General features: G+C 39.1%; 1 protein-coding gene across 3 annotated transcripts in view; it reads right to left on the bottom strand.

Moving 5' to 3' along the window:
- Positions 1–19290, bottom strand: part of rundc3b (RUN domain containing 3b) — a 41762-nt gene that overhangs the window by 11802 nt on the left and 10670 nt on the right. For all 3 annotated transcript variants that reach the window (XR_015925617.1, XM_088600629.1, XM_088600630.1), the window contains exons 2-8: positions 13942–14057; positions 9476–9609; positions 8624–8709; positions 7599–7688; positions 5223–5303; positions 4327–4495; positions 662–819 (exon numbers count right to left, since the gene is read on the bottom strand). Coding sequence is in view for 2 of the 3 variants with exons in the window: in XM_088600629.1 (XP_088456755.1) it covers positions 662–819; positions 4327–4495; positions 5223–5303; positions 7599–7688; positions 8624–8709; positions 9476–9609; positions 13942–14057 (834 nt within the window). In the remaining variant the exon portion in view is untranslated. The remainder of the gene's footprint in view (positions 1–661; positions 820–4326; positions 4496–5222; positions 5304–7598; positions 7689–8623; positions 8710–9475; positions 9610–13941; positions 14058–19290) is intronic.

Genomic DNA, 19290 nt, shown 5'->3' with positions numbered 1-19290 from the left:
GAGGGGAACAAAATTGCTACAGAAAGAAACAAGAGGACACTTATTTATATAAAAATAAAGATCTGATGAACGTTGAGACATGGCAACACCCTTACACATTTTTCTAAATAAAATTTGGATGGTCAATGTCATATGCCACAATGTAATTAGGACCTGAAGAAATGCTCTCAATTATTGTAATTATAAAGATGATAATGCTGCAGAGTAATGCAGTACCAGATCTCACAGGCCATTGAAAATATTTTTCACATGCAAATCGCAACAAAAAGAAATTAAAGAAAAAATCAGGAATGTCAGATTTAGCTAATTTCTTGATCTAAAGTTTTTAGGTTTTCATACGTGTTTAAGGTGTTTACCTTTTCTTAGTGTCTAAAGTTACATAAATAACTGTTCAGATTCTTAACTCCATAGCAAATGTGTTAAATGCAGCAGTTAAGTTGCCAAACAGTGGAAAAAATATTTAAATGATTTGGATATTGCATTAGGAAGACAAGTGCACAAGACATTTAGGTTGGAAAAACCCTAAAAAGTTCATTTCTAGAACAATTAATTCAGTAATGGTAGGTTAACAATTTTACAATCCTTAAGAAGACCATGAATAACCTTTAGCAGAGATGTGTTTCACTAGCACAGGCTTAAACCCAAAGGCTGGTATACTCACAGCTGGTCTTGCAGCTCAAGAACAATGTACTCCAGTTGCTCCTTCTCCAGCTTGTGACTGATATCCGTCTCCTCCAGCCTCTGAAGGAGGATTTTGTTCTGGGAGACAGACTCAGACAGCTGGGCTTCTCGAAGGCGAACCAGCTCCTCCAGGTAACCCTGACAAACCAACAAGACTAGGACTTCACTGTGCTGTAGATCAACACATGGGCATTCAGGATAAAAGACTACTGTAGATATACCTTACATTCTAGGTCAGCAGTCCCTGAGCTATGTAATGCATGTGATTAGTCATGTGGTTTATGTTGTGGCGTGTACCTGTGGGAGTAAGAGAATCCTACCAAAAGAGGGGAAACTAAAAAGATGAAGTGGACTTCATTACCTACATTATAATGCTACAGTAAGTGAACATATCACAAGATCATAGATTGAATGATCTGGTCATCCTCTCATGAAATCTCATGCAGCCACAGAGCAACGGATTCTCGTTATCGCAATGAAGCCTTCTGCAGGTGTGTGGGGAAATGAGGGTGAGAGCAGGAATCTGAGGATAAGGAGAAAACAACAACATGTGTATGAGAATAAGTCAAGAGGAGGAAGTGTGGACGAGAGAGATCAGTAGATGAATAAGAAGGTTTAGAAAGAAATCGAGGAAAGGTCGGTTGATGGGAAAATAGGAAAACGGCTAAGAAAGATCTCAGATTTAAGTGCTTAGAGAGGCGCCATATAAAATAGTTTATTATTATATTATGTTCTCTGATGTGATTCCTGGAAGGGAAAACCATTTTTTTGATGTTACGCCACTGTTAACGGAGCTGCAAGAAATGACTCATTTTGGACTAATAGACTGAATGCCTTCTGGGTGATGTGCAAATGGCGGGGGCAGATATGTACAGCATATATGGTCTGCTTGATATACATTTTCCAGTGACACAGCAGCCCCTGTTGCAACAAAAAGCACCTGGCATAGCTGGTAGCTGTGGAGAGTAAAAGAGAACTGTGGACAAGTTGCCTGAACAGTTTAGGCCACCCGAGGTATGAGATGTATCTGTAATAATTGTTTATACTATTTTTATAATTTAAATATAACACACTGGACACACTGGAGGGAAGGCCAAGTGTCACAGTGTCTTTCAAAGGTGAGCAACCCAGCTACCTGCACCAAAACTCAAGTAAATACAACATGAAAATAATCTGTTATCCTGCACTTCCGGCCCACCAATAAACTTCCAGCACCCTTAGAAAGATGGCTCTCCGTTCCTGGAGAACAGTTGGTGCCAAAGTTTTCCTTCTTTCTCCCTTCTCATTTCTCTCCTTTGTCCCCTTATGTATGTTCTTTCTGGTGCCCCCTCTGAGGCTAAGAGGCTCTGAGGTAAGAGTTTAGGTGTCTGAATGGAATCATCTCATCCAGCTTATCATCCATTAAGCATCCTTCTTTTGCACGCATCCTTCTTCTGTTTCTTTCTATCATTGAAGGCAGGACTCTGCTCACACAGGGGCAAATATGTTATGGCCCCAACCAATGAGGATGAGGTGTGGCATGGAAGGGGCCACTCCTACACTGGGTGGAAAGGTCTTCTCCCGTCTTCACCTTCACCAAGGTTGCAGGCATTTCACATGGCCCCAGAATTTTCTCTTTTGTCCTTACAGGTTGGGACAGTAGTACGGTCTGAGAGTCCTTATTATTAGATCTCTTCCTTCCCTTAGACTACTCTCTAATAGACCAAGCACAGTGTGTTCTAACCACATTGTTCCGACAATGACACGTCGGCATGTCCTTTCACTGGAAGCTTCCAGGTCCTTCTTTGAGCATGATCTTCTGAGCATCTATGACTAAGGACAGAGTTTAAAGATCTGCCCATTTGCTTACTTCCTATTTCTTTCTCTTTATGACCAGAAAAACATCTCTGCCCTGACACTCTATATACTCCCTCTGTCGTTTTCTTCCATAGTGGTTACCTGTGTTACAGAAAGAGAGAAGAATTTGGCACCTCCTGTACTGCTACAGTACATAGTCTATTCAGGACATTTCACAAGGTTTCCTCAGAGTGGCTGAGGATCTGTAACTGACTGGATTTGTAGCTGCAGATTCACCTATACAAGCTGGGTCAGGAATGCCTTTATTATGAGCTTATGAGAATTCTGGGTTGCTGTAAAATCACTGTCCAAATGGAACACAGTGTGGGGGAAGGTTGTGTGCCAGGGTGTCTTTTAAAAGCAGGGTGTACACAACACCATAATACAATACAACATAGATAAAAATACAGACAGAAGCCTAACATTTTCTCTACAGCACTGGCTACCTTTGTAGTTTTGTAGAGGTCTGACAGCTAAGCCCTTTACCACTTCACAAAAACAAATTAAAACAAACCAGAGGGCTTTTTCTACTATCGTTAAAGTCTACTACAGGCTTGGGTCACAATCTACTTCAGTTTCACCTCTAAAGAAAGGAACGTGCCCAAAATTTGCATCTCAAAATGGTTTAAAAAATGCTAACTTTTGTTAGAGGGTCTTTTATAACAGTGCTGATCAGTTCTGCAAAGTTATCTGTTGGGGTTGGGATCCACTGCCTCTTAATAATTTTTTACTAAGGATCCTGGAGCTTGTAGTCCCCAAGTCACTCTGAAATCTATCTACTTAAGCTGCAGGTTGGAAATGTACCTGTCCAGTATGATTTCTCCCCTCACTCGGTCAAATATACCCAATAGGTGTGTAAAATATCTTTACACTTAATAGCCTGTAAAGATGAATGTATACACTACAATGTTAAAGAATCCCAAAGCTAATGCTTAATGTATCAGCCTTGGTTTTCATCACATCCCAATCCCAAGCGTACAGTCAAATTCTGCATTAACTAACTCAAGAGTGCTTCTGATACCATATATTACACAGTATGTTTTAAAAACATCAGTGTAAACTGAATAGTAACAATATTTGAGTGGATTATTACAGAAAACTTGAATCCATATGGTATGGAAATAAACCCTCGACTAGCTCTCTAAATGCACAAAACGATATTATTTAGATCATTACATTGTTTTGTTTCCTAGAAAAAGAGTACACATCCATCTGGCTCTAAATTTTTTTCTTACTGGTCATTCTTCCCAATGTAAGTAGTGGCTAATTGCTCAATAGCTTTTAGATGATGCAAAGATTTGGCTTAATGTCACTGATTGTTTCAAAGCCCACAGACATTCCTGTTGAAATAATCTCGCCCCTGTTGCTTTGCTTCTACAGATGAAGCTTTACAATGGAGCACTGTAAGTCTAATCAGCTTCTTTGTCTTCCTGCTATTTAGTAGTTTAAAGATTTGTAAGTAAATTAAGGAGACTTAAAAATTAGGACAAATTTAAGGAGCTATTACTGTATATGTTTAACAGTTTACAATTCCGCACAGATCGGCAATGCAGTTGTCTGCTTTCTAGCCTCAGGTCCTCAACATAACATTTCAACAGCCTGTGTGTTTTATTCCTGGCATCCCAGAAGGAAATCTTGCAGGAAGAAAACAGACAGGAGTGTAGTCTATTTGTAGTCTTGCAAAGTAAATGGGGACTACTTGATCCTTGCTCTTCTTTGCTCACTTCTTGGGAGTTTTTACTGTTAACAAACAAGAGTTGTGCAACAGTACTGCATGTCACTGAGACAGTGTTTTGTGTCTACTGCTACCTTTTGCTCCAAGGCCAGCCTGTACTTCTGCTCCACCCGTTTGCACTTGTTGTACCAGCTGCTCTGGTCCATGAAGAGGGCTGGCCCCATGTTCTCAGGGGTGCTGCTCTCACTGCCACTGCTTCCCAGAGTCCTCAGCTCCTCCTCATCGCTACTGATACTGTCAGAGCTGCGCAACAACAAGCACCCGTCAAGCAACAACATGGAAGTTTCAAAAAGAGTGAAAGACATTCCTCTCAGGTTGTTCAAGTGCTGCTGCATTATTCATCCATTCCAGGAACGTAAAGCTTCTCATCACAGACCCACTTTGCTATGAACAGCCACAGTTCTTGGTGTTCAGAAGCGCCTCCCATGTTTAGCCCAATTTCACATGCACTTAAATGTTGATGCCCTGTTTCCACCTCCCTTGTTGAATTAGAAATGCTGTATTCACATGGTTTAATTTTAGCTGTGGATTTTAACAACATTCAATTTGTCCAGTGTTTAAATAGTAGAATGTCATTAAGATGATTCAGATGAGGTTTTCTAATCTAAACATCTGTATGTACAGTTTACTTTGTCTTAGATAACATGAACATTTTTAAGACTGAATAATCGTAACTTTTGGAAGAACATCTAAAGAATAAAAATACGGAATACTTTGAAGTGAACACTTTGTTACTCATTTTACATCAATATTTGAGGAAAAAAGAAGGCAGGCAAGCTATTATCTAACTGGACCAATAGAACCCAATTGAAATTACAAATTGTACCTAAAACATGAATGCCTGATCCTAAATATTATCAGGTTTTGAAATGGTATAGATTTATATTTGGAATTTTAAAACAGTGGGATGGTGTATGCTCTCTTCCTCAGCAGGCAAACAAAAACAAGTCTTGAGACAGGGAAGCTGTACCTCTGGGTGAACTTGAGGTAGGGAGTGTAGTCTATTACAGCAGGCCGGTTGTCATCAATGCCTTCCCCCTTCAGGCAGAAACTGAAAGGCAAACGTCAGAACACTCAGCACTTCCTTGTCCGTGTAACTGGGTCACTACTTTTGTCCAGCATCATGAAGGCTTGATTCATTAGAATATAAAACAGCAATACTTGACGAGCAATGGTCAAGGCGAGCCAGAGGCTGAAACGTGTAGTTAAACCAATAGCTTTTTCCACTCAATCATGAATCGCAAAAGGTAGACTATGCTCAGAGCAACACTCAATCTCCTCACTCGCCAAATATACAGGAAATCGTCTTCAATCAATACTATGGACTCAAAGCATATCACGTAACAGGAAATAGAGCTCTTGTTATAAAAATCTTGTAACTCTTCTTTTTGACCACCAAACAGTAAAATAGGTTAACAAATGTTAAGTGGTTAATGGAGATCAACATCAATTTTACTGTGGGTTGTTTTGATTACAGAACTAAAATATGTCATACTTTAATCTCATGCCATATTCTAATTTCCCAAATTCATAGCCAAATTTAAAATACGCTCTGCTGCCTTGTTTCATCAGCTACCCATTTGTTTTCTGTTCTGTCATGACCCATGGTTAAGATGATGATGATTAGGAAGGGAGAGAGCTTAGAGGTGAGGTAAGAAGAAAACCAGCATGAATTTGTCATACTGGTTATACCATAGCTTTTAAAGTGGTTATTACACCATGAAAGTGAGATGGTTACTCCAACAATGTGCAAGAATAGTTTAACTCCCAATAAGCCATATTCCATACCTCCATCTACATTAGCTCAGCAATTTTAACTGCTACCCAGCTAATATTTCTGTGAAATCTGCGAGGCAGCAGAAACTTTGAATTCTGTTGTGCTGACCTTTTTTGTCACTGAAAGCTAAAAGAAAATATTTATTATTCACCACCCACGGGTCAGCTTCACATGTGCCCAGGGCTTGAAAAACAGGTTGGGTTTGAAGCTGCCCTCCCAGGGTGACCACTGTGTTCCCTCAGTCAGTCAGACCTCAGTGTGTGTGTGTGTGTGGGGGGGGGGGGGGTTCATTATCTCCAAGCAGATTGAATCAGGCTGGGCAAGCAGACAGCTGAAAGGTCACCATGGCAAAACAGTCTGCAAAAGTGGTGCCACAGATGTCAGTGTGCACTCTACACACCAGTCACACAAAGCATGGTGCTCAATAAGGAGTTCATACAGTTTATCTTCATCAGCCAGGCTTTCTTCTCCACTGGCTGCAGTGATTTAGTGAAATAAGAACCAGATTTCACATTTTCACAGATAAGATGCTAGTTACCTAAAGTACTGCAAATGGAGAAACAACGTCATCTACTGTATCCCACTAGGACTGACTGCAATGCTAGTACACCATCAATAATGCAGAAGACAGAAAAACAGAGTAACAAAATCTCTACATCTTATCATAAGAAATGTAAATATGTAATTCTACTTTCTGTTTCTTTACCATGTCTAATGAAAAACCAGTTGTTTTTATGTTAAACACATCTGGGAAGCAAAGGAGAAAAATAAAATGGAAATATTTGACTATTTGATACTGCACAATGTTTTTTCAATAACCTGGATTAATTCTTTGATTTGCACCTCAAAACACCTTTCTGTAAATTACTTAATATGCACCCCGTGAATCATCCATTAAAATACAAAGCAGAAATACTAAAAATGTTTTTCATGATGCAATAGGCTTTATAATTACCACTGCAGACATCACAGAGACTGTCTTTGGAAAGACAAGCAGAACAGCGTTTCCAGGGGAATTCACTGCACACTCTTATGAGCTCATTGTTTCTGAAGCATCAATTGTTACACAGGCAGGCTTTGAGCAGAAACATTCTCAGAACAATTTGGGTGTAATAACATCCCATACCTGTTGAAATTGACCAAGTAAGAGTAATGAGCAATAAAAGCAGAAAAGGGCATCTATGTAACAAAAATGGACTTTAAAACTGTAATAAGCAAGAGTGAGGAATCAAAGAATACATAGTACAAATAAAGACCCTACATCTGACTTCTTCATGTACCACTGATCAGCACACATTCGAATAAGTTCCATGAGAAAATGTAACCAGAGATCTGTTCATTTTAAAGCTCTGCCATTTCAGTGCCTGCTTCCTTCACTTTGAAAAAAATAGTTTTTAAAGACCACTTCTGACCCCAACTGACGTCAAACCCTTCAGAGACAGCCTTCATCTCCGATAAGAACCCGTAGCTATGCCTCTCTGGAAGAGATGTCCAGCTTCCAGACAGATTTTCCGCTGCAAGTCGTTAACAAGGAAAAATGTCAGAAAAGGGGCCTATTGTGATGACTACCTGAAATCAATGGCGTTGAGGCCGATCAGCATGTCGGCCAGCAGGTTTGCTTCCTCACCCAGTACAATTGCTCCATCTTCATAAAACCTCCTGCTCAAGACAAAACAGAATTTTGCTCATAGCTCATAGCAGCATTAAGTCAATAACAACGGATGGAGTCAAAAGTCAAACTTTTGCACATTTTCAGCAATTTCATTTTCAGGTTTATTTACTCAGGTATAATATGTATATTTAATTGTAGTACATTTTTAACACTTACTCACCTAGAATCTCAAAGCATTTCACGTACAGGAGGAGACCCAATTCATTCACCACTGATGTGTAGCAACATACAGTACAGGCTGCCAGCCATTATTATGACCAGACCCAGCTTTGCTTGGCTTCTGAGGTTTGACAAGATCAGGCTAGAGAAGTGGCTGCTCTGCTGTCAATTTTAATTAACTTAAGAGAGCTCGCTAAACTGGAGGCTTTGGGTCAAAATCACAGCCACAGGTTAAAGCAAAGTCTTGCAGAATCAAGCTTTTTGTCTTTTCAAAGCAAGTAAGGCACTGGGCCAGACTATTGGATTCATTAACAAACAATAGGAGAGCTCTGACACAGCACTACAAAAAAATGAGCAAGGAACTGCAAAGTAAAAAAAAAGTTATTTGCCAAAAGAAAACGTCATGCCATGTCATTTGCCAAACCGCTCTATACCATACGGCATCGAGGGAAGCCGGAGCCTAACCAGCAAACAACGAGCGCAAGGCAGGGTACACCCTGGACAGGGCACCAGTCCATCACATCATACATGGGGACAATTTGGAGGCCACGGTAAAGGCCGAGGTGGGAAATTTGGATCGGACATCGGGATAACTCCTTACTCTTATAGAGAAATGCCCGGGGATCTTTAATGACCACTGAGAGTCAGGACCTCGGTTTAACGTCTCATCTGAAAGATGGCGCCCACTACAGTATAGTGTCCCAAAAGAAAACATTTCCACAATAAATCAATCGTTGTATTCAACACAACAGAATTGTCCGACCTGGTGGTTCTGAAGTCTCTCAGGGCTGCAGAAAGGTATTCTGAAAGGCGTTTTTCCATCAACGCTACCCTAATCCAAGCCCGGCCCTGAAGGAAATAGAAAACAACAGGTTTTCATAAATGTACATCTGATTCCTACAAAAAGGACAAAGTCCAAATCTCTGTGAAATTAATGACATACTACGATACACATTTTCAAAGATGGTACTGAAGCATTATATTTGCAAACAAATTAGCAGTGTTTGTACAACAACATGAAGTGCTGTTGTGCACTGAGGTCTAATAATCATGTGATGTACATGTATATGGTTTCTTTATGCAGCTGCTACTTTGCCTCCATTTTCTTCTAATATTGTTGTACGAATACATTACCTCCATGTCTCAAACTAAATGTATTTCAGGCAGCGAACGGATAAGCTCCATTAGGAAAAAGCTCAATAGCTTACAGATAATGACAGAAGACATATGCTCTCTACATCACATACTATAGACTTCTTTCCAAAGTTATCTTCTAATATACAAAAATGCGATTTTCATTTGATATTCATGAAACTGTATCATGGCAATCAAAATAGTACTCATTTCAAATTAACGTCCTAATTACAACCATTTGCCGTCCACTCTCACAAAGTGATTCCTTGGTAATTAAATACATTTATTCATTTTCCCATAAGTATTGGGGGGGAGAAGCTTGTTGGTGAAAATTCTCTGTGCCAGTCAGGAAAATAATTACCAACAACAACAAAACGCTCTGCAGAAAGAGAGTGGTTGCTCCTCCTCAAATAATATAAGTAGGGTGAATTTTACTTTGCGTTTATGTTTAAAATTATTTTAACTGCAAGCCCCATGTCACCTTGGCTCTTGAGGACCGGACATTCTCCATGCTCTCGATGCTGCTGAGGCAGTTGTGGGGCACCCTGCCGCAGGCCACGCGGATGTAGTCCCAGAAACCACGAGGGCTTTCGTAACCGAACCAGGTAATCTGTCCTGGAACGCGAGGAAGAAAAGGCATCAGTGGTCTGCAGTGCACAAGCCGTTCAATCGCCACATGTCCACTCCATTTTTTACAGCTGTAAATAACACTGAACAGGCTTACTGTAGGACCAAGACACTCTCTTAATTTCTCTTAATATTTATGAACAGAAGAATGTTAAGAAGAGAGGGGTTTGAGGTCATTCTGCCAGTTGTGAGTTGCAGGGTGATATGGCTGCTGGCCAATTTCATGTCAGTCATGTGTACAGTAAATGCATCTAAATTTTCACCAATTGGTAATGAGCCCACTTATTTTCCATATTTCCAACCATTTTGAAAACTCAGGCCTACCTAATAGAAGGTGATGTTCCTTTAGATAATTTGTTTACTTTGATGAACCTGCTGAGCCATACAGGTGAACAAAATCACGCTCGCTAAGTACAAACAGGCATATACAGTATCACTCAATAGCATCTGCCCAAATTTAATATTCAGAACAATCCCCCAAACCTGATTCCTAGTTTGAGGAACATAGTGGTTAAGGACATCATTATCCCTGTTCTGTCAAGTATTGAAATAACTAAACAGAACATCCTGTTTTTGCTCAATGTTTATTTTCCCTGGAGTGTATAAATTCCAGAAGAGATACTGGGAACACTGCACATTTTGTGGACTTAGTATGAAAGGAAATTTTTTATTGTCCTTTTTTAAAAAAACAATTTATATTACATTTGTAGAAATATTGTTTTGATTGTGACAAACATCCATTAATTTTCTTCGCTTCTCCAAGGACATGGAGCCTATCCTGGCAAAGGTACACCCTGGACTGAACACATGTCCATCACAGGGCTCACACAGACACCCACTCATTCACACCTAGGGCTAATTTTCCCAGAAACCAATTAACCTACCAGTATGTCTTTGGACTGTGGGAGGAAACTCACACAAACATGGAGAGAACATACTGTACAAACGCCATGCAGATTGCACACCAGGTCTGGAACTGAACCCAGGGCCCCAGCGCTGTGAGGCAGCAATGCCCTTATTTATGAAGACAAAATATTTAATCCAGTCAACCCACATTAGGGTCCTGACACACCTGCTGTGAACAGTCTGGAGAGACTGTCCAGAAAATGAAAGTTATGTATTATTACACATACTATACAGAGAAATGCACAACGACAGAAGCAAAAGAAGTTTACTTAGCCTCTTCCACTGTGAATTAACAGAACTTGAAATAACAAATGACTGTAGCTTTGTTAATTGCTTTTGTAGAGTTTTGAGAATAAAGTAGGAATCTCCTATACTGGTGAAGCGATGAAAAGAGTGTTTTTTCATCTGCTATTTCACTTTTAAGTTCACAGTTTGTTTTCAGAACAAAAGCATATTTACCCTTCCAAAAACATTTGTCTAAAAACTTTGGATAAACAATGAACATCAGCGTCTTGTTGTTTATTTGTTAAATTAAGTGTAATGAAATAAAAAAATAGTTTACTTGTATCTCATTTCTAACACACACTCAGAGAAGACTGGCTGTTTGTCACAAAGCAAAGCCAATGGCAAATTGTGCACCAGACCCTTCTTGAAAAACAGTTTAAAGTTAAAAACAAGTCAACATTATTTTCTTTGGAGACAAGAAATATCACAGCTTTTCCTCTACATCTGCTCAAATGCAATTAGCCTGTCTGCCTGCAATAGACACCATGCCAGCTCTGACTGAAATCTAATCATTAACCATCATCAAACTGTCCTGCTTGTGAACCCCTTTGCATTAAAATTCAAACATCCAACCTCAGTTTTCTGCTCCTTGGAAAAAAGTGTAAATCACTGACTACAACAACTGCTTAACTTACCTATGAGACAAACAACATCTTACCCAAAAATTGGCTTGTAGTTTCTTCCACTAGGTAGAGACCAGTTTCCCCAAACAGTACAGTACATACAGTATTCATTAGTAACAGAGGAGTTTCTCTTCAACATATATGAAGAGTACAGATTACAATTAAGGTCACTTATACCAAAAAGCCCCATTTGGCTCATTCAGTTTATTTGGTTATCAGTTAATTGATCTGAATAACATTATATCTTATACTATAATAATTATTTTCAAAATACATAACCTCCCTTAACAGATTCTTTTACCATACATGAAGTATGTATATGTATAACCTGGTATAATGTTAATATGTGGTCATTGATAAGATATAAGTAATAGGTTTATTCCATGCTGAAAAAAAGAAGAGAGAAAACACAACGTTTCAGCCGTGGAGCCTTCTTCAGGTGTGAGATATTGATAAGATATTGTAAGACATAAATATTTGTAAGACAACATATTTATAAGATCCAACAGTAGCATCTGCAGTATTAACAAGCAGGCTTATCTGCCTTCCTTTTGGGATCATCAGAAGAAACAGCACGTTGCTGAGCAATTTAAATTATAGAAACGTGGTGTAAAGCAACGAATGATCAGAAATAATAAGGCCAATGGGGGCAAGAATGGCAATAAATTAATAAATGTGCGGAAGCCAGAACTGTTTCTACTGTAAATTTATTCTCGACTTTTAAGACCAAATCCAGGGAAATTCCATTTCTGCAAAAGATTAGGTTCTGCTTTCACAATGTAAGGGATCCTGCCAACATCTGGATCAATGTGAATGAAAATGGAATTATATACAGCCAGTTTTCCAAGCATTATACAGTATACACGTCTTTGGTACCGAATCATCTATTAAACAAAAAAAAATGATTACTGGAAAATAGATGGCTATTATTTCATTTTTTTCCATCTGTAATTTTCAGTGAATTTGAAGCTGTGATTGCATTTGTAATGTCAAATTCATTATTCGGATCCCTATTTTCTCAAGCATTTAGCTGATACCTGCATATGGAAAAATTGACCAGGTCTAAGCTTGTTAAAACATACAAACGTCTACATGTGTAGCACAGATTTTGTCTCTAGAAAATGCATTTGCCAACTTTTCTGACTCATAAGCTCCCATGAGCAATCCTATTGCACTCAGCCTTCCTCTGCTTCAATAGCACTGTGTAGGTGGTGTGAAATTCTTCCTACCAGTTGCTGCCTCTGCATTGTGGAGACAGTATTCAACACATTCCTTGAAGGTCAACATGGTGTGCAGTGTGTGATTGCCATTTAAAAGGCACTTACAAAAAATACCCAACAACATTGAGGAATAAAACAAACAACTGGCAAAACATATTACTGAACATTCATAAGAGAGAAGATAAGATCACTTTATTGGCCATATACAATTTCTTATATTAGGAATTTGTCTTCTCGCATACCCCAACTTGCTCTCCATGAGACACACAGACAGGGAGAGAAGCTTGGGGTCAGAGCGCAGGGTCAGTCATTGTACAGCACCCCTGGACCAGTTGGGGTGAAGGGCCTTGCTCAGGGCCCCAATGGAGTAGGATTCCTCTACCGGCTGCGGGATACGAACTGGCAGCCTTCCAGCCACAGGCACAGATCCTGAGCCACAGAGCCACTGCTCCGCCCAGCACTCAAGAAAGAACCCAGGAGTTTCAAGACGCTTGCGAATAGTGGCGAAATACACGGCCCAATAGGGACTTTCAGTTTATATGGATAGATATTGCTCAAGTTTCCTTCCTCTGTCCAAGGCCCTTGTGGTACAGGAGGTTAATTGGCTTGTGGGAAAATAGGCCCTGCTGTGAGTCCTCTTTGTCTCTCTGTTTCTCTGTCTTTAAATAGCAAATGACTGATGCTTTGTTTATTGCTTTTGTATACTGTAGCTTTGAGAGTAACATACTGTAGGTCTCTCTGTGCCCTGTAATTGGATGAAGTGCTTACAGAACACATGGATGGACAGGTATTTTCTTTCAGCAGCCTTTGTATTTCCAACCTGTCTATTAACATCTCACAAGCTACAATAAAGAGAATCTTAAAGAGAACATATAAAATAAGAAAGAAGGCTTATGACAAACATACTGAGCAATTACTAGCACAGAGCTACTTTGTAATCCTAAATCCAGGGATCTTGTCCTTCATCTTTGGTGACAGATTATTTCAGTAATGATAGCAACGCATGTGGTCAGATCCTTATAGTCTAGAAACCACTCAGTCAGCATTCACCTGAGCAGGATGCCAGCCTACTTACTTCTAGGCCGTCATCAAGAATCTCTACATCATCAGTCATCTCTACATCTAAATGATAAAGCTAAGATTAACTTAGCTTTTTAAATTCACCCAAGATGAACTACAGCATGTTTGGAAAGCACAAAAATTAAATGCAGCAGACTGTAATCTCTGACATGCTTCCAGATTAACCACTCTGATCTAAACCTCCCATCTAATTAAGGTGTCCTTACCTTTCAGACGGTGGCTGAGAATTTGTTCCAGTATAGAGACAAAATTGACAAATTCAGATGAAGAGTCATCGATTGTATCAAAACAGGATCGGTCGATGAGAGTCTTTACGGAGAATCTGTAAAAAGAAGACAAGTCAAAAACACACTGGAAAGAAACAGCATATTCCAGAGGGGGCTATCGGAGTTTAACAGATAGCACTGCTACTTAGCTCTCGGCACAAGACAGAACTACAGAGAATTGTAAGCACTGACAGGGGTGTGTATTGGTTACACTGTCTAGAGTCTTTCTCTAACTGCCTACCCATACATGGGAGTCCACCCTGTTAATTAATAATCCTGGGGTCAATGCAGAAGACATGTGGGGTGTCAGCCTAAAACAAACAGAAGAAAGCATCTTTATTTTAACACCCATTGTGCAATCTTTGAAAAATTACAAACCACTCCATCTTTGTGGATTCTGGGTAGGGGTATAACTGCTACAATACTAAGTGTTTTTCAGAAAAAAAAGCATCAGTTTACCATGCTAGTAGTAGGCAGTAGCTGGTAGACATATGAAGGCTATAATCTCACATCGTTAACACGCTAAGGAGTTTTTTTTCCGGAACAATCTTAGAAATTATTATAAATGGCAGATATCGTACTGTTTAAGGAAATGTGAGAAGTGAGCCGATTTCTCATCAGATGTACAGAGGGCACTGTTTTCTATATGTACACAGAGCAGATTTGATCTAATATACAAGAAAAAAAGGAGCCTGGAAACTGATGAGATCATTCTCACTAAACAAACCACTCGAATAAAAGCCTTTGCTTGATAAGCCTTGAAATTATATCAGGCTGGTTCTTGAAAAGAAAAAAGTATGAGAAACAGGGGTATGACAATGCCATCTTATTTTGATATTCAGACATTGTTCTTTCCATAAACTATAACATCTTTCTGAAAATCGGAATATGGAATTTTCAGATTTTGTTCCAGTGTCAAGGTGAAAGGAAAGGTGTCCTTATCTAAACCCAGGCCAGAGGCTCAGTTGAAACATTAAAGTGAGGTGGAGAAAGTGAGCAGCCCTGTCAGATATCTCTGTGGAAAGCAAAAGACCTAGACAGGTCGCTAACACAGAAGCAGTTGGATTGGTGTATAGTATTCAAATTACAATGAACTCACAGACTCACAGGCCAAACTGTTCCAAAACCACCCACAGATAACCCCACTCCAGGCAGCAGAATGACTTCTCAGCACCTGAAGTTAAAGGTAATGGCCAGATCCCTATTTAGTATGTTTTGAACCCTAAAGCTGAATAGTGTACTTATTATATTCATTATAATAGATGTTACAATTTGTTGTGAAATCCATTTCAAGGACTAGTAATTAAAGACAATGATCTTAATGGGAAAACTGAAGAGCTTTGAGATGATCCTCTTAACAAGGCACTCAAGTCGAAGTTTCACAATAAAACTCCCTCCACCCTGAGCTCCAGTATAAGCACAGAAGGCACTGCTTGGCCTTGTACCACTTTCATCAATCCACAGTTCTTGAGCAAAACCAATTTTCCTTTATGACCAACTATCAAGAACAAAGAGCAAGGCTTCTTGGCCTACACACACCGTGAGTTCCTCTGTGAACAATGCTGTCTCTCCTCCGCAAGGTCTGTAGCAAGATTCAGACATCCATTTTTTAATCCAGTACAGAGGTTTGGAGGGGAGTCCGAGCCTAACTTGGCAAGTAATGGACGTAAGATGGGATACACCCTGGACTGAACACCAGCCCATCGAAGAGAGCACACTCACTCCAGGGCCATTTACTATGGAAGCCAAGTAAGCTACTGGCATGTCTTTGGCCTGTGGGAGGAAACCCCACACAAACAAACACAAGCCACGGTCACAATGGCTTTTGAAATTGTAACTAAACAATCACCAGAGACTGTAAATGTAAAACAAACTGTAAATCTGTACCACAGGGATTTGAAAATTGGGGTTTGCTTACAGGTACTGTATGACACATGAAGATATATTTCGTAAAGGATGTTATTTCAAAATATTCTGACGTTACATTAATCACATTTATCTGTCATTTATTAAATCTGGGTCTATGAAGTTCAGCACAACCTTCACAGAGCGAATAAGCGAGGATTTTTCACATCAAAAAATGAAATAAACTGCTCAGGAACAAGAATGCTGAAAGAAACAGTAAAATTCAAGATAAAAAATAGCATTTCATAAAGAAACAGTAAGAGGCAAGGCGGGTTTGCACTCTCTGGGTCTGGACAAACAAAAAACGTGTGGATTGACAGATGGTCCTGGGGTCATAATTGGAACTGAAGAACAGATGGATTAAATATAAAGTTCACCGAGATATTAAAAAAAAAACTTGTGTCAGGTCACACAATCTGGAGAAGCTATAGATCTCTCGGCAAGGAGAAGTTGTCAAATCCATGAAAGTATGTACTGTAGGAACAGTATATCTGCATGTTTATAAAAGGGATAGTTCCGGTCCTGAAATCTGATTGGCTGAGACACTTGCGAAGCCGTGCTTTTTTCTCCGATATATGCACACCCCGGAAGGAATTTTGACTTTTCACCGTGTGATAAAGAAGTATCAATGCGCTGACTTATAAATAACGGTCAATCAAGACTACCTCTCAGAGTAGATAAAAAAGCTTGGGTTCTCAGGTTTTTGATACATGTATCTTCTCCTGCTGTCTTTGTTGCACTCTTGAGGATCCTTGTGACTTTTTGAGCTCTTGTTGAATGATAGTGTCGTGTAGTTTAAATCATTCTCATTCTTAGAAATGATCAAACGCTCAGTTAAAAGCAAGGGAGATTATGTCTGTTATAGTGGACTATATATAATATACTGTAAAGGTAATGGGTTTATTCCATGCTGAAAAGAAAGGAAATAACGTTTCGGCTGTGGAGCCTTCTTCAGGTGTATAATATACTGTATATGCAGCATTATGACCCTGTAGCCTGATCATGGGACACTTGTAAGGAAAACCAGTTGGCAACTGTCAGTGGCGTTGGTGGACCAATAGGTGGTGCTCTGCCCTCTGGAACTGAAAAAAAAATCCAATTTTGAATCCAGGCATTACAGAGATCATCCTTAAATGATCCTACTAAAGTAAACTCTTACAATCACCAACTCAAGATTTTTGTATTAAACAGTGTTATTCAAATGATGTAGGCCTGGAAACACACCTGCCCTTATGTAAGTGCAGCTCCATTAATTAAAATGAGGGGGAAAAATCAAGAAGCTTTAAAGGGACATAGCTGTGATGTATATTGACGTTCTCATTTTTTTTCCATTGAAAGAACTGTTCGATTAACATTTGCTACTGTTAGGATAAAGCATATTTTTTGCAAGCCTAGACTGGGTTTGGAATATTCAATCTGGTTCAATTGGTCCATCAGCAAAAAGCAGAAACTGTTTTGGTCTCTAGGAAACAAAACGAAAGATGCCAAAGCCAAGATCCATTAACGTAAGGAATGACTTGTATTTTGCGGAGCACAGTGAATGGCTTGCCATCTAGCAAAGGGGAGAGAAGATGCCATCAGGAGCCCTGGCAGGTAGAGCTGTGTGCAGTGCAAGTGACAGTAGAGGAGTGGGCTGAAGACTGCTGAAGCATAAGCCTCACTTACAAGGAAGGTTCCACATTGTTTAAGCTTCCACCACTACCTTCTCTCTGATATAACACCGGTGTACAAATTCTAATTTTCATCACAAAATAACGCAGTTTACATTTCTGAAAGCAAATGGAATCTTGCCTTGAAGTAATTTCTATTTATATATAGTAGTTAGCTTTAGGAAATTGTGTGTAGAAAATGCGCAGATCCTCACTGTAATCAAACAAAAATGAGAAAATACTATATTTCAGAAAACAGAATACACACATTTGCAAATAAGCCACCAGAAACACTTATGAACTTGACTCTTATTTGAAAATGTTTTTTTTAAACTGAGAACAGGAGCCACTTCATTACCCAAAGGGTTTTGAGAGTTGGGAAACAGCCATGGTTTGAAGACAGTACTTTGGCTCCTTCAAGAAACAGCTGGATGTGATCCCTTTATCCGTTACTTACTAACTACTAAATGGGCTAGATCAAATGGCTCCTCTGTTTTGTAAATCGTCTTATGAGACCCATTGTAACTTGTTTTTAGCCTTTTCCTCAGCTAGCGTACAGGAAAAAAAAATCCAGACTAAAAATGCATTAAAACAACATCTACATTCCAAAAAACACATTTTCAGTTCAAGATTTCACAGTTCCACCTTGGACTGGAGTAAGTCCCTAATTAAATAGGGTAAAGTGCGTCATAATCTAGGGACGTTATAACAAGAAGTACTGTAGCTTCTCTTTGCCTTTTGCGATTCCTCCTTGAAGTACAACACTAGCCAATATCAGCAGATCTTACCGGCTGACGGATAGTGACCATTTGGTTACATAATTAAATGCCAGACCATTAAGTGCTTTAAATATAAGTATAATATAATTTTAAAATGGATCCTTAAATGCAGTGATTCAACACAGCGGTCAGAAAACAATTCATTGCCATAGTCTAATCCAGATGTAAAAAAAGCTATTATTTTCTCAACATCAGAAAATGAAAGAAATTACCTTATGTTTCAGAGATTACTGACATTTTAGTGTTTTGTTTGTATGATTAAAAGCATAGTTCAGAATGACAAACCACCCTTCATTTCTCCCATGTTTTCCACTCTTTCTGAGAATTACTGAGAACCTACAAATATACTGTACCATAACTTTCTTTTTATACTGATTTAATTGTAAACGTGAGATATACAGGTTCTAATAATCAGAAAGAAAGAAAGACATTTGAGTAGAACTTTACATCACCTGCCCTGCTGTGAAAGTCCATGCCTTATCCACCAATGTGGAACAAGTAAAGGTTTATTCCATGCTGAAAAGAGAAGAAAGGAAACACAATGTTTCAGGTGTGGAGCCTTCTTCAGGTGTGATGGATCCACAGGGGTCTCCACAGCTGAAATGTCATGTTTCTTTTCTTCTCTTTTCCATTGCAGCCTACGCATGCTGACGCAGCTACCTACTTGAACTGTATCTACCAATAATCCTACCAAGTGTAAGTATCTACTGTACACAGAAAACAACAAAGGGCCTAGAATGGAGCCCTGTGAGATACCACATGTTACATTATCCAGATGCAGATTTCTTATATTTTCTGATTCTCACTTCTATTATCAGTGAATTAAGAAAACAAAAACGCAGAAGATTGACCTTGTTGTCAAAAAACATTAAAACATTATAATTCTTGATTTTCACAGTTGTTCTTTTTATACAATATATGTTTTTTATATAGGAATATGTTATTTATATATTATA

The sequence above is a fragment of the Lepisosteus platostomus genome, chromosome 12 (genome assembly GCF_059453375.1).
Source record: "Lepisosteus platostomus isolate fLepPlt1 chromosome 12, fLepPlt1.hap1, whole genome shotgun sequence".
Lineage (NCBI taxonomy): Eukaryota > Metazoa > Chordata > Actinopteri > Semionotiformes > Lepisosteidae > Lepisosteus > Lepisosteus platostomus.
The sequence above is the reverse complement of the archived record's forward strand: the minus strand, read 5'-3'. Positions and strand labels throughout refer to the sequence as shown.